Source organism: Conger conger, chromosome 18 (genome assembly GCF_963514075.1).
Source record: "Conger conger chromosome 18, fConCon1.1, whole genome shotgun sequence".
Taxonomy (NCBI): domain Eukaryota; kingdom Metazoa; phylum Chordata; class Actinopteri; order Anguilliformes; family Congridae; genus Conger; species Conger conger.
This window is the reverse complement of record NC_083777.1, coordinates 28,630,317-28,642,816: the sequence shown is the minus strand read 5'-3', so window position 1 is coordinate 28,642,816 and position 12,500 is coordinate 28,630,317. Positions and strand designations below refer to the sequence as shown.

At 50.2% G+C, this 12,500-nt stretch overlaps 2 protein-coding genes across 3 annotated transcripts in view; one reads left to right on the top strand and one right to left on the bottom strand.

Annotated features, from left to right (window-relative positions):
• The window catches only part of cdh23 (cadherin-related 23), a 209,271-nt gene that overhangs the window by 154,553 nt on the left and 42,218 nt on the right, over nucleotides 1–12,500 (top strand). Inside the window, exons 30-36 of the mRNA XM_061227464.1 lie at nucleotides 660–1,048; nucleotides 1,868–1,969; nucleotides 2,212–2,214; nucleotides 2,594–2,743; nucleotides 3,188–3,316; nucleotides 3,518–3,646; nucleotides 4,198–4,425. Of these exons, the coding sequence (XP_061083448.1) occupies nucleotides 660–1,048; nucleotides 1,868–1,969; nucleotides 2,212–2,214; nucleotides 2,594–2,743; nucleotides 3,188–3,316; nucleotides 3,518–3,646; nucleotides 4,198–4,425 (1,130 nt within the window). The remainder of the gene's footprint in view (nucleotides 1–659; nucleotides 1,049–1,867; nucleotides 1,970–2,211; nucleotides 2,215–2,593; nucleotides 2,744–3,187; nucleotides 3,317–3,517; nucleotides 3,647–4,197; nucleotides 4,426–12,500) is intronic.
• vsir (V-set immunoregulatory receptor) overlaps nucleotides 5,854–12,500 on the bottom strand; it is a 17,746-nt gene continuing 11,099 nt past the window's right edge. Inside the window, exons 3-7 of one of the 2 annotated variants that reach the window (XM_061227472.1) lie at nucleotides 11,883–11,933; nucleotides 11,382–11,492; nucleotides 10,639–10,666; nucleotides 10,223–10,398; nucleotides 5,854–8,005 (exon numbers count right to left, since the gene is read on the bottom strand). In XM_061227472.1, the coding sequence (XP_061083456.1) occupies nucleotides 7,968–8,005; nucleotides 10,223–10,398; nucleotides 10,639–10,666; nucleotides 11,382–11,492; nucleotides 11,883–11,933 (404 nt within the window). In that variant the 3' untranslated portion in view covers nucleotides 5,854–7,967. Of the gene's footprint in view, nucleotides 8,006–9,992; nucleotides 10,022–10,129; nucleotides 10,399–10,638; nucleotides 10,667–11,381; nucleotides 11,493–11,882; nucleotides 11,934–12,500 lie in introns of those variants that run through there. The other variant, XR_009706346.1, reaches the window with a different exon arrangement.

Sequence of the window (12,500 nt, the reverse complement as noted above, 5' to 3'; positions counted from 1 at the left end):
CGATCATCTGCACTGGTGTGTGTGTGTGTGTGTGTGTGTGTGTGTGGTGTGTGTGGTGTGCATGTGTGAGTGTGTGTGTGTGTGTGTGTGTGTGTGTGGTGTGTGGTGTGTGGTGTGTGAGTGTGAGTGTGTGTGTGTGCGGTGTGTGTGTGTGGTGTGTGTGTGTGAGTGTGTGTGTGTGTGTGTGTGTATGTATGTATGTGTGTATGGTGTGTATGGTGTGTGTGTGTACCACTGTGGCTCAGTCTGAGGTTACACTAATGGGGCCCCTCAGTACTCTGTATTAGAGGCGTGGCTGGGTCTGGCGGTGGCCCTCTAGTGGCCAGACATCTGGATGTGTGTACACGCCATTCTGCACCGGCTTCCTGTCTAAACCCACCCAGCTATAACCATTACCTGATGAACTGATGCTTTACTCTCGCGGGCAGTGTGGTTCCCAAGCCTCTCCTCCAGCATCCCCTGTCAATCCCGCTGTTTGGTACGTTCCGCCTCAGTCACACCTGGTCAGCTGCATCAGGTGTGCTTGACATGGGACACCTCCAATACCTGGACCGGCTGGGGTGCTCGAGGAGAGGTTTGGGAACCGCTGCCCTAGAGCTTTACTTTTAAATTCTTCCCTCTGTGCGTCTCTCTTCCTCCCCCCTCTCCTCTGTCTGTAGGTGACGGAGGGGCGGTGGCCTACGCCCTGGTCTCGGGCTCGGATATGAAGTTCGAGGTGGACGTCAGCACGGGCCTGGTGACCACGGTGGACGACCTGGACTACGAGACCAAGACCAGCTACCTGATGAACGTCTCCGCGACGGACCAGGCGCCGCCCTTCCACCAGGGCTTCTGCACGGTGTACGTGACGCTGCTCAACGAGCTGGACGAGGCCGTGGCCTTCTTCGCGCCGGGCTACGAGGTGGCGCTCAGCGAGAACGTGGCCACGGGGACCGAGGTGGTGCGCGTGCAGGCGCAGTCGGCAGACAACCTGAACCAGCTGTCCTACCGCTTCGACCCCGACACGTCCCCCGCCGCCCTGGCGCTGTTCAAGATCGACAGCGTCACCGTGAGTCTAGTCCCGCGCTAACAACGCTCGAGCGCCGCGCCGCATCTGCCCCAAACCTGCGCTAACGCCGTGCTACATCTGCGCTAAACCCGCGCTAGCACTGTGCTAATGGCGTGCTACATCTGCGCTAAACCCGCGCTGGCACTGTGCTAATGGCGTGCTACATCTGCGCTAAACCTGCGCTAACGGCGTGCTGCATCTGCCCCAAACCTGCGCTCACGCCGTGCTACATCTGCGCTAAACCCGCGCTGGCACTGTGCTAATGGCGTGCTACATCTGCGCTAAACCTGCGCTAACGGCGTGCTGCATCTGCGCTAAACCTGCGCTAATGCCATGCTACATCTACACTAAACCCGCGCTAGCACTGTGCTAATGGCATGCTACATCTGCGTTAAACCTGTGCTAACGGCGTGCTGCATCTGCGCTAAACCTGCGCTAATGCCATGCTACATCTACACTAAACCTGTGTTAGCACTGTGCTAATGGTATGCTACATCTGCCATAAACACTGCGCTCATTCACTTTACATGTTATGTGCTGTATCTGTATCTATCTTTGTAGAAGTGCGTGTGTCTCAGGTTCGAGATTTCTCTCTTTTACTTGTGTCGTTGTAGGTCTGAGTACGTAGTTCCTTGTGTTTTTTTTAAGCATATTTTGCTTGGTGTGTGAAGAGTGTTATGTTCAATACAATGAAATAATACTGCTTTCATGCACTCGACTGTGAATCTGAATGGACACACATCAAAAACCCACCTGCATATAAATCTCTATTCTTGTCATCCCTCCCTTGGTCTGTCTGTCTGTCTGTCCGTCTGTTAGGGGCGAATAACAGTCACAGGGCAGCTGGACAGAGAGAAGGGGGACCTGTACACCCTGACGGTGGTTGCTGACGACGGAGGGCCCAAGAAAGACTCCACTGTGGTAAATGCTCTCATTTTAAATCCGCTCGTTTGTTTTGCGGCTCGTTTCAACAGCGCAGGCCCCTCCACCTGTTCAGCGTCACGCCTGCGTCAGTGAACAACGAACGCCCGTCTCCTGCACGTTAAACTGACATACGCAGGAGACGCGTTGTAAAATAAGGTATTCTGCTTGGTTGAAATACTGTTTGTTTGACCATTCTCGCTCTGTCTCTTGTTGCGTGCGCTTTCCTGGTGGACTTGCAGAAGGTAAGGCCTGTCCTCTACTTCCTGTATGATCAGTGTTTGTTATAATAAAGTAGAGTTCCACAGCATACTTTGCTGACAACATCTGCGGTCACTCAATCTATATCTCACTCAATCTGTGTCTGGTTAAGTTTATTAGGGCAGGGTGTGAAAGTTGCAAACAATGCGGCATTTTAAATACCTGTTTTAATCATCAAATTGAATTTGATCATGTCAGTAAAATTATTTTTGGTTGGGACTGAAATAGTCACATATTTTTTAACCTTTCATATCACAATATGTATCGTACATCAGCAAATCATGAAAATAATGTTTGTTTGTTTTTTGATCTTACGTTATTTATGTGTGGTGATCGCCTTGGCTGTTGGGGTCCTTTTGACAGGTGTCAATCACCATACTGGATAAAAACGACAACAGCCCTGAGTTTGACATCACATCCGATCTGTCCGTGGAGATTCCAGAGAACACCGCTATCGGCAAGAGAGTGGCGGTGGTGCTGGCCAGAGACAGGGACATCGGGAATAACGGACTGGTGAGAGAGAGGGAGGGGGAGGGGAGAGAGAGGAGGGGGGAGAGGGAGAGAGAAATACAGATGGAGAGAGAGGAAAGGAGGGGGAGAGGGAGAAAGAAATACAGAGGGAGAGAGAGAGAAGGAAGGGGGAGAGGGAGAGAGAAATACAGATGGAGAGAGAGGGAGAGAGAGACATTGTGACAGAGAGAGAGAGAGAGAGAGAGTGAACAGAAAGGAGGGTGGCATGGTGTGACTTAAGAAAAGAAACTTGCCCGAGGTGCTTTATTGTGCGGCGATCTACTAACCCTGGAGCAGCGAGCCAATTATGCTGCTCCACGAGAGACGGAGGCAACTGCAGCGAACTGCAACCGCAAGTCTGCTGCAACTTAGCCTGTTGCGTCACCGCGGCCCCCTATTAACCTCTCTCTTTCCCTCCACCCCCCCACCCCCCTCCCCCTCCTGAAGGTGAACTTCTCCCTGGTGGCGGGGAACATGCAGGACGTGTTTGAGATCCGCACGGTCAACCACACCTACGGGGAGGTCTACGTCAACTCTGCCCTGGACCGCGAGACTGTGGACCGATACCTGCTCAAGGTGTGAGAGTGAGAGAGAGAGAGAGAGAGAGAGAGAGAGAGAGAGAGAGAGAGAGAGGGAGGGAGGGAGGGAGGGAGGGAGAGAGAGAGGGAGAGAGAGAGAGAGGGAGAGAGACCTGAGTCCCCAGCTTTCCATTATCAATTTCAGTTGACCATCACCGAAGTATATACAGTGTGTGTGTGTGTGTGTGTGTGTGTACAGGTGAGGGCGATGGACAATGGCTCTCCTCCTCGCCACACTGACCTCTCTCTCACCGTCAACATCCTGGACATCAACGACAACCCACCCATCATCCAGAGCCGCAACGGCTACAACATCAGCATCAGTGAGGTGAGAGAGAGTGTGTCACACACAGACAGACTGAGGCCTGTTACTCTAAACCCACACCAGCATCAGTGAGCCGAGAGAGGAGTGTGCTACAGACAGACTGCTCTGTTACCGTACACCCAAACCCACCCAGCCCTGGTCCTGGAAGTCTGGAGGACATATTAACTGTAAGATTCACATTGGCCGTTTTTAGACTGTTCTTATTTCTACTGCTTTAGATTTTTTTGTTTAAGGTAACCTGGGACACTTTCTGACTCGGCACTCATCACCCATCAGGTGACTTAGTGACGCAGACTCAGAAACTGAATTTACAAGGAAGTGTCCCAGATTACCTGAATCCACCCTATTTATGGTTCTGATTTTGGTGCTAAACAGCGGTGTAGTTTACCCCAGATAACAGCTATGGGCAGAAGCGGTGAAGTGCTCCACTTCAGTGCAGTGCTACAGAGCAGGAAAAGCTCTCTGGCTGCAGGGCTGCACACCTGTAACCGCCCGTCCGCGGAAGGCGATTGGTCGACGTGACGTCACGTGACCCGTTGCCGTCCTCCCGTTAGAACGTGGGCGGCGGCACGTCGGTCCTGCGCGTGGTGGCCACGGACCGCGACATCGGCTCCAACGGGATGCTGTTCTACTACATCACCGGCGGCAACCAGGACCTCACCTTCCGCATGGACCGCATGACCGGGGAGATGGTGACCCGCCCGTCCCCGCCCGACCGGGAGCGGAAGCAGCAGTACCGCCTCGACGTGACCGTGGAGGACGACGGGACCCCCCCGCTGTCGGTGAGACCCCCCGAGCCTCGCCCGGGACCGCTCGCTAAAACGCTGCTCCGCGGAGGCAGACACGATGCGCGTCCGTGTCAAGAGCTCACATTACATTACCATACAGTACAGGCAGACGCTCTTATCCAGAGCGACGTACAGTTGATTAGACTAAGCAGGAGACAATCCTCCCCTGGAGCAATGCAGGGTTAAGGGCCTTGCTCAAGGGCCCAACGGCTGTGCGGATCTTATTGTGGCTACCCCGGGATTAGAACCACTGACCTTGGGTGTCCCAGTCATTTACCTTAACCACTACGCTACAGGCCGCCCCACTTACTTCAGTTACTTACTTCAGTTTGCTCATTAGCCTCCTGAGACCCTGCCCGCTCAAATGTGGACATTACCTTTCACTGGCTTCCCTGTGCTCTGTTACGGTATTTCTCTAAACATCACGGACATTCAGTTAAAATGACGTGAAAATATACAGTAAAACCTTCTTTTCCTCTCCTGGGTCTCAGGAGGTTAATGAATCAGTTACAATTCTGCAAATAATATAGTGTGGGTTCCATAGTGTACTGGTTAGCACTCTACATAATATAGTGTGCTATTTCTAAGTCACGCCTTCTCCGTATACATCAGCACCATTCTCACTCGCACTGACACCTACACTTGAAATGATGCATTGGCAGCATGGTGGACCAACACAGCATGCATAGCTTGTACTGAATGCCTTTACATTCGCAAGTAAGTCTGTGTTTTAACCTGTCGTGTACTGACTATATGGTTTATAACAGCGTATGGGGGCCAAGGGGCCAACAGGGGTGTGATGGGGGCCGGGGGGGGTGCGGGGGTGAGATATATAATTTGAAAAACAGGAAACCTGCACAACTGCGGTGTCATTTGGGTGAAAGGGGAAGTTGCAGGCTCAAGAACAATCTCTACTTCTCTTTTTCGCTTGTTAACTGCGCCTCTCTTTGCCCCCAGGGGGGGAGGGGGGAGAGGGGGGAGGGGGTCTGTGCATCTGTGCAAGGGCTTGCGGGAGTATTCGTGCATCTGCATACATTGGTATGTACATACACGTACATATGCTTATGCATCTTTGTTTCTCCTGGTGCTAATCCGTCCCGTGTACTCAAAAGAGTTGTTTTGCTCCACCACTGCAGTGCTCTCATTGGCTCATGCATGTCTGAGTCCACCTTGTTCGGCCAAACAGACCGGGAACGCTGGCCCCCTGCGTGCCTGCAGTTCCACAGTAAGAGCGTTCGGGCGGGGAAGATGTCCGCAAGTGTGGTCATTCTCCGTCTATTTCCCTCTGCAAAGTGCCTTTGTGACGATTTTCTCCGTGAGAAGCGCTGTACGAGTAAAACTGACTCCGTTTTGATTTGATTTGATAAGACAGCTGCCCTGAAGGCTCGGACAGCGGACAAAAAGAAGAACATGAGAGGATCATGAGAGCTGAAATTTTATTGTAGAAAATATAAACCAGGAAATACAGTTTTTAACATTTTTCTTTTTTTTTTTTTTTACAAACGTAACTTTTTACAGACATAATGGCAGTTTATTTTTTAATGGCATCAGAACTGGACCTCTACAATTGCCTACAGCACACACACACACAGAAACATACACACACTCACTCTCTCTCTCTCTCTCTCTCTCTCTCTCTCTCTTTCACGCTCACACACACCCATACACACACACTCTCTCTCTCACACACACACACACATACAGTTTATAATGAAGTCTAAATTTACAGATTTTGGCCGTTAATCAATCACCATCTGTCTTTAACTTTGATTTCCAAGCAAACGCAAGCATCACACATTTCAGCTTCAGTCTGGGAAATGTAATGATTGCAAAGAATCTGTAAAGAATCAAGAGAAACATTGTTCCTCCTAATCACTTGTAATCAAAGTTCATTGAACCCAGCCTTTGTGTTAGTCCCAGAGAAAGTCGCCTTCACAGCACATATTATTATGAACGTTCAGGCTTGTATTGCACTATGGGAAGCCACTGCATTGTGCTGCCCAGTTTCTGGACAACCTATCAAAAGCACTCTCTTCATTGTTTATGGAGAGACTCCTGCATTACATCCCTCCTGATTGTCAATGAATAACACAACCCACTGAATGAAGGTGCTTATTGAAATCGATCGGGTCGCTGAAGGTCTGGATAAGCCCTGAAAAACCGAAACCAAAGGCTTCACGGGACGCAGATAATTCCTTTCCCCTTACGCAACAGACCAGGAAGGTGTAGTTACATCATCCTGCCAGTAGAGGGAGTTATACCGACGAATATGCTCCATTAACAAGCACAAATATACGCTATTATAAAAAGCCCTTACGAAGCAAATAACAAAATTCAAACTGTGATTTATAGGGACATAGGAGACATATTTGAATGCTACATGCTATTTTGTTTATGCCGTATATTTCTACATTTTACATATATATTACTTTGTCATAAGGGATAGACATCTACATTTTACAAATCTTAAAAAGTAATACAGTATAAAAAAAAACGTCAACATATAAAAAGAGTATTGCTTTTTTTTTTCGTTTTAAGATTAAAAAATGAGTACAATGCGATATGTAATGGCCTGTGTGAGACGCACGCGGTCTGCAGGCTGTGGCACTGAGTGAACAGTGAGGCTGGCACCAGGCTGAGGTGAGGTAGAGCGCGCTGCTGAACCTGTTAAACACACCAGACTCTGAGGAGCCAGTGGGCCAGGGAGAGGGGGATGAGAAGAGAGAGAAACAGGCAGCACAGAGAAATCTATATCGGTGAAGACACAGGAGGGGAGAGAGGGAAAAGACTGTTTGTTGGATGTGTGCACAAAATAAGAGGTCATTGAGAGGCTGAGTGTGTGAATGTGTGTGTGAGTGTGTGTGTGTGTGAATGCGCGTGCATGTGAGAACAGGGTTGCTGTGTGGCTTAGCAGGCACAGTAAAGAGAACACTGAAGTTGAACGGCAGTCTTAAGCTAAGAGTAACCTCCATACCCATCCACATCCATCTCACTCATACCTGAGAGCAGAGCTCTCACACACACACACACACACACACACACACACACGGTGGGGTCGGAGTTCTCACTCATACCTGAGAGCAGAGCTCTCACACACACACACACACACACACACACACGGTGGGGTCTGAACACACTTCTCACAGGCAGGAGGCTGAGATCAGAGAGCAGGAATGCCAGCTGCACTCTTCCTGTGAAATAGGACTCTGCCCCAGAGGCTGTCTCTGCGTCCCCGGTCTGCTCTGTGGTTTAGCCTCCTGGCCAGAGCACAGACTGGGCACCTGGAGATCAGGCTCCTGGGTGTTGATATTGTGGACGGCATCTCCAGTATTACAGTCCCCACTGCAACGAGAGTGTGAAGGAGATACGGTCCCTTTGGTCTGGAGTGGAAAACTTTTTTTTTGTTGTATATATCGTTTTTTTGTTTTCATTTCCACGTGTGCAGAGAAGTCCCCCATAGCAAACCGGGGCAGGCAGGAGACGAGATGTGGCGTTGTTGTGATCAGGCAGAAGGGCAGAGACAGCTCCTGTCCTGATTATACCTGCATGAAATCTGGGGACTCTGGGATTGGTTCTGCAAGACAGAGAGAAATACTGCATCTTAGAAAGCACCAAACATCAGAATTTAATCTCAATCGTTACAGCCAGCTGTTATCATGGTCTTGTCTTCCTCTTGCTGTGCGTACGAACGAAAGTTCCACCCTCCTACTCACACACTCTAATTACTGCATCTATGTACCCATTTCACACCCACACACCTGAGCACAGGAACCTACACACTGCCAGCCCTGCACACACTCACACACACACACACTCACACACACACACACTCACACACACACACTCACTCACTCACACACACACACACACACACACACAAACACACACACTCACACACACACACAATCACACTCATACACACACACACAATCACACTCTCACACACACACACACACACACACACATACATATACACACACACACACAATCACAATCACATTCACACAAGCATACACAGACATACCCATACCACACAATCTCACACACAAACACGGACACACACACACAACCACATAAAGTGAAATGTGACATTTTTAAAAAGGAACCAGAAACAGGTTGTTTGCTAGAATTGTGAAAAGCAGCCTAGTGAAAAGGGGAAACTGAAATTTGGAAAATTCCACTGAGTTCCAGAGGCTTGGTGCAAAAGGGGAAAAGGCCATTTTGTCTCAGACCTCAGTTCCGAGGCACAGGCAACTGAGTACGACTATTTTAAAGTGAATCATTTTTACAAATAATAAATACATTTAAGAAATACAATGACAGCAGGGCCACGATCCAATACAGGCACCCCAATCACAGTCAAATCAATGGCACCGAAAACCACTGAAATATACATTGCATGTTGTTGCGTTGGTAAGTGTTAAAAATCTGTCGGCAGACCTAAGATGGACGTGGGGGGATGGGGCAGAGTCCTGGGGGGGATAGGGCGGGGGCTGAGCGGGTGGGGTGGGGGGTGGGCGGCCGGAGGGGGTGTGCTTCTGGCGGGTGCTCCTCATACTTCACGCTGGCAGGAAATGGGCAATTTGGTCGGGAATCCAGGGAATGTCAGTGCAGGTGCTGCGTACCCCACAGAGAGGGTCTCCTCTCCTGCGCTCTGCACCCAGCTGGGGCTGGGGCTGGGGCCGGGGCTGTGTGAGTGCAGGAGGTTTGGGGTGCAGGAGGTTTGGGGTGCAGGAGGTTTGGGGTGCAGGAGGTTTGGGGTGCAGGTTTAAGGCGCAGGGTACAGGGGGTTTGGGGTGCAGGTTTAGGATGAGGGGTGCAGGAGGTTTGGGGTGCAGGTTTAAGGCGCAGGGTACAGGGGGTTTGGGGTGCAGGTTTAGGATGAGGGGTACAGGAGGTTTGGGGTGCAGGTTTAGGATGAGGGGTGCAGGAGGTTTGGGGTGCAGGTTTGGGATGAGGGGTACAGGAAGTGCAGTTTGCTGTGACTCAGCTCCCATCAGCAATAATTCATATGCCTGAATAAGAAGTGAAACTGCACTCCTCGCAGTTTCTCAATCTCAGCATGTTCCTGCCATCTGTGTGCGGGCACACTGTGTGTGTGTGTGTGTGTGTGTGTGGGTATGTGTGTGTGTGTGGGGGGGGGGGTACATGTGTATGTCTGTATCTACAGTGCAGAGCATTTCATGCTGGGAGTGCATCATGGGCAGGAAGTTGCAGCCTGGGAATGTAGGATCAGACAGATGTGCTAATGCAGGAGAGGATGTGTGTGTGTGTGTGTATGTGTGTGTCTCAGAGGGTCAGTGCATGGGTGTGTGTGTGTGTGTGCGCGTGTGTGTGTCTGTTTCAGATGGTCACTCCGTGTGTGTGTGTGTGTGTGTGTGTGTGTGTGTGTGTGTGTGCATGTCTCAGATGGTCACCATGTGTGTGTGTGTGTGTGCGCATGTGTGTGTGCGTGTGTGTGTGTCTCAGATGTTCACTACATGTGTGTGTGTGTGTGTGTGTGCGTGTGTGTGTCTCAGATGGTCACTGCATGTGTGTGTGTGTGTGTGTGTGTGTGTGTGTGTGCGTGTATGTGTCTCAGATGGTCACTTCATGTATGTGTGTGTCTCAGATGGTCACTGCATGTGTGTGTGTGTGTGTGTGCGTGTGTGTGTCTCAGATGGTCACTTCATGTGTGTGTGTGTCTCAGATGGTCACTGCATGTGTGTGTGTGTCTCAGATGGTCACTGCATGTGTGTGTGTGTCTCAGATGGTCACTCCATGTGTGTGTGTGTGTGTGTCTCAGTCTTGCCTTGTGATGGGAAGAAGACATCTCCGTGGCCAGCGGGAGAGAGGGGGGTTCCAGGCTCAGACAGCAGGTGTCGCCCCGTCTCTGACGACTGCCTGGTCATGATCTGAGACACAGTCCGCGTCTTGTTCTGGGGAGACCCCCCTAAAAACACAGGGTTCTCGTGACCATGTGCCTCGCTGTGTGGAGAGAGAGGAGGAGAAGGTTGAGGGGAAAAGAGAGAAGACAAAACTGCTGAGAAACATTCACGACCACATCAACCACTCCTTGCGCATTTAGAGTTACTGAGCTGCAGTAAAACTTTCTATGAAAGTGACAGTGCAAATAAAGAAGCATTGCTACACATTAGTAGGTCTCTCCTGGGTAAATAGTTTGGGATAATGACTAACACACGAGTTTTCGCAATGTTTGCTGCTCACCTGTCCATTCTCACCAGCTCGTGTGCACCTGCGGGAGAGGGGAGTAGGTGTTAGAGCAGAAGAGCCTCAGAGCTACGGCTGAACAGGTCTACAGGCCTCAGCGAGGAAATTAGCTTTCTACAGTCAACTCAGACCAGGATGTAGAGAATAGAAAAGCAAACGTTTTTAGGGATTGCTGTGTGGGTGTGCATGTGTGTTTCTGTGCGTGTTTCTTTGTATGTCTTTATATGCGTGTTCACGCACGTCTGTCTGTGTGTGTGTGTGTGTGTGTATGTTTGTGCGTGTGCGAGTGTGAGTGTGCATGTGCACGCGTGTGTGTATGTTTGTGCGTGTGCGAGTGTGAGTGTGCATGTGCACGCGTGTGTGTATGTTTGTGTGAGTGTGTGTATGTTTGTGTGAGTGTGCGAGTGTGAGTGTGCATGTGCACGCGTGTGTGTATGTTTGTGCGTGTGCGAGTGTGAGTGTGCGTGTGCATGTGCACGCGTGTGTGTATGTTTGTGCGTGTGCGAGTGTGAGTGTGCATGTGCACGCGTGTGTGTATGTTTGTGTGAGTGTGCATGTGCACGCGTGTGTGTATGTTTGTGCGTGCGCGAGTGTGAGTGTGCTTGTGCACGCGTGTGTGTATGTTTGTGTGAGCGTGTGTATGTGCACGCGTGTGTGTATGTTTGTGCGTGTGCGAGTGTGAGTGTGCATGTGCACGCGTGTGTGTATGTCTGTGTGAGCGTGTGTATGTGGTTACTTACGCCTGTTGGACTGGGCTGACTGCCTCTGCTTGTACACCAGCAGCAAGATGAGCGGCAGGGACAGAATACCCATGATGCACCCTGCTGTCGCTAGTCCTGCTGCCACAGAGCCTAAGGGAGAGAGAGAGAGAGAGAGTGAGTGAGTGAGTGAGAGAGAGAGACAGAAGGGCGGAGATAAGGAAGGCACAGAGGAAATGACTGTCATTTTTTGGGAGATACTGTAGGAATTTCAGCTTTTTCTGGGACAGGGTACATCAGCACGATTCTCTCACACACACACACACACACACACACACACACACACACACACACACAGAGCTGACGGTCTCTCCGCTACCCACAGTCACACACTGATACATACTTCCATCACCTTCATTCGTCTACAGTGCAGTGTGCTGGACCCTAACCCTGTATACGGGACTATACACCTGCCAGAGATAATATGCGCAAAGGATAATCATAATAATACTAATAATATTTGAATTATTTATGATGCATTACCTTCAGGAGGCTTGTGGTCAATCACAGTGCAGCTGGTATTCCCTGGCTGATCTGGAAGACATGGGATTACAACTCAAACATGTTTCTTCTCAATAATTTCCTTTTGGGTTTCTTTCAAATGTTTATATTACTTGCTATAATCATCTCTGTAATCATCTCAACAGTCGGTCTCAGTGGGTAAAGAAGCTGACGATGTCACACAGAACCCTGGGCACAAGCGTGTGTGTGTGTAGAGGGTTCTGGTGAAGTTAAGGGTGTGTGTTCGGAAACACTGAAAGGAGGGGGGAGGGGGTGGTAATATCGCACACAGAACAGTAGGAGGGGTTTGTCCACACTCCAGTTTGTCACAAGAGAGGTATGTCACTGAGATGAGGGTGAGCTGGGTTTGTTCTGAGAGATGTGTCACAAAGAGTTTACGGGATGGGGTTCAGGGATTGGGGTTTAGGAGATGGGGTTTAGGGGATGGGGTTTAGGGGATGGGGTTTAGGGATTGGTGTTTTGGGGATGGGGTTTAGGATTGGTGTTTTGGGGATGGGGTTTAGGGGATGGTGTTTAGGGGATGGGGTTTAGGGATTGGGGTTTAGGGATTGGGGTTTAGGGATTGGGGTTTGGGGGATG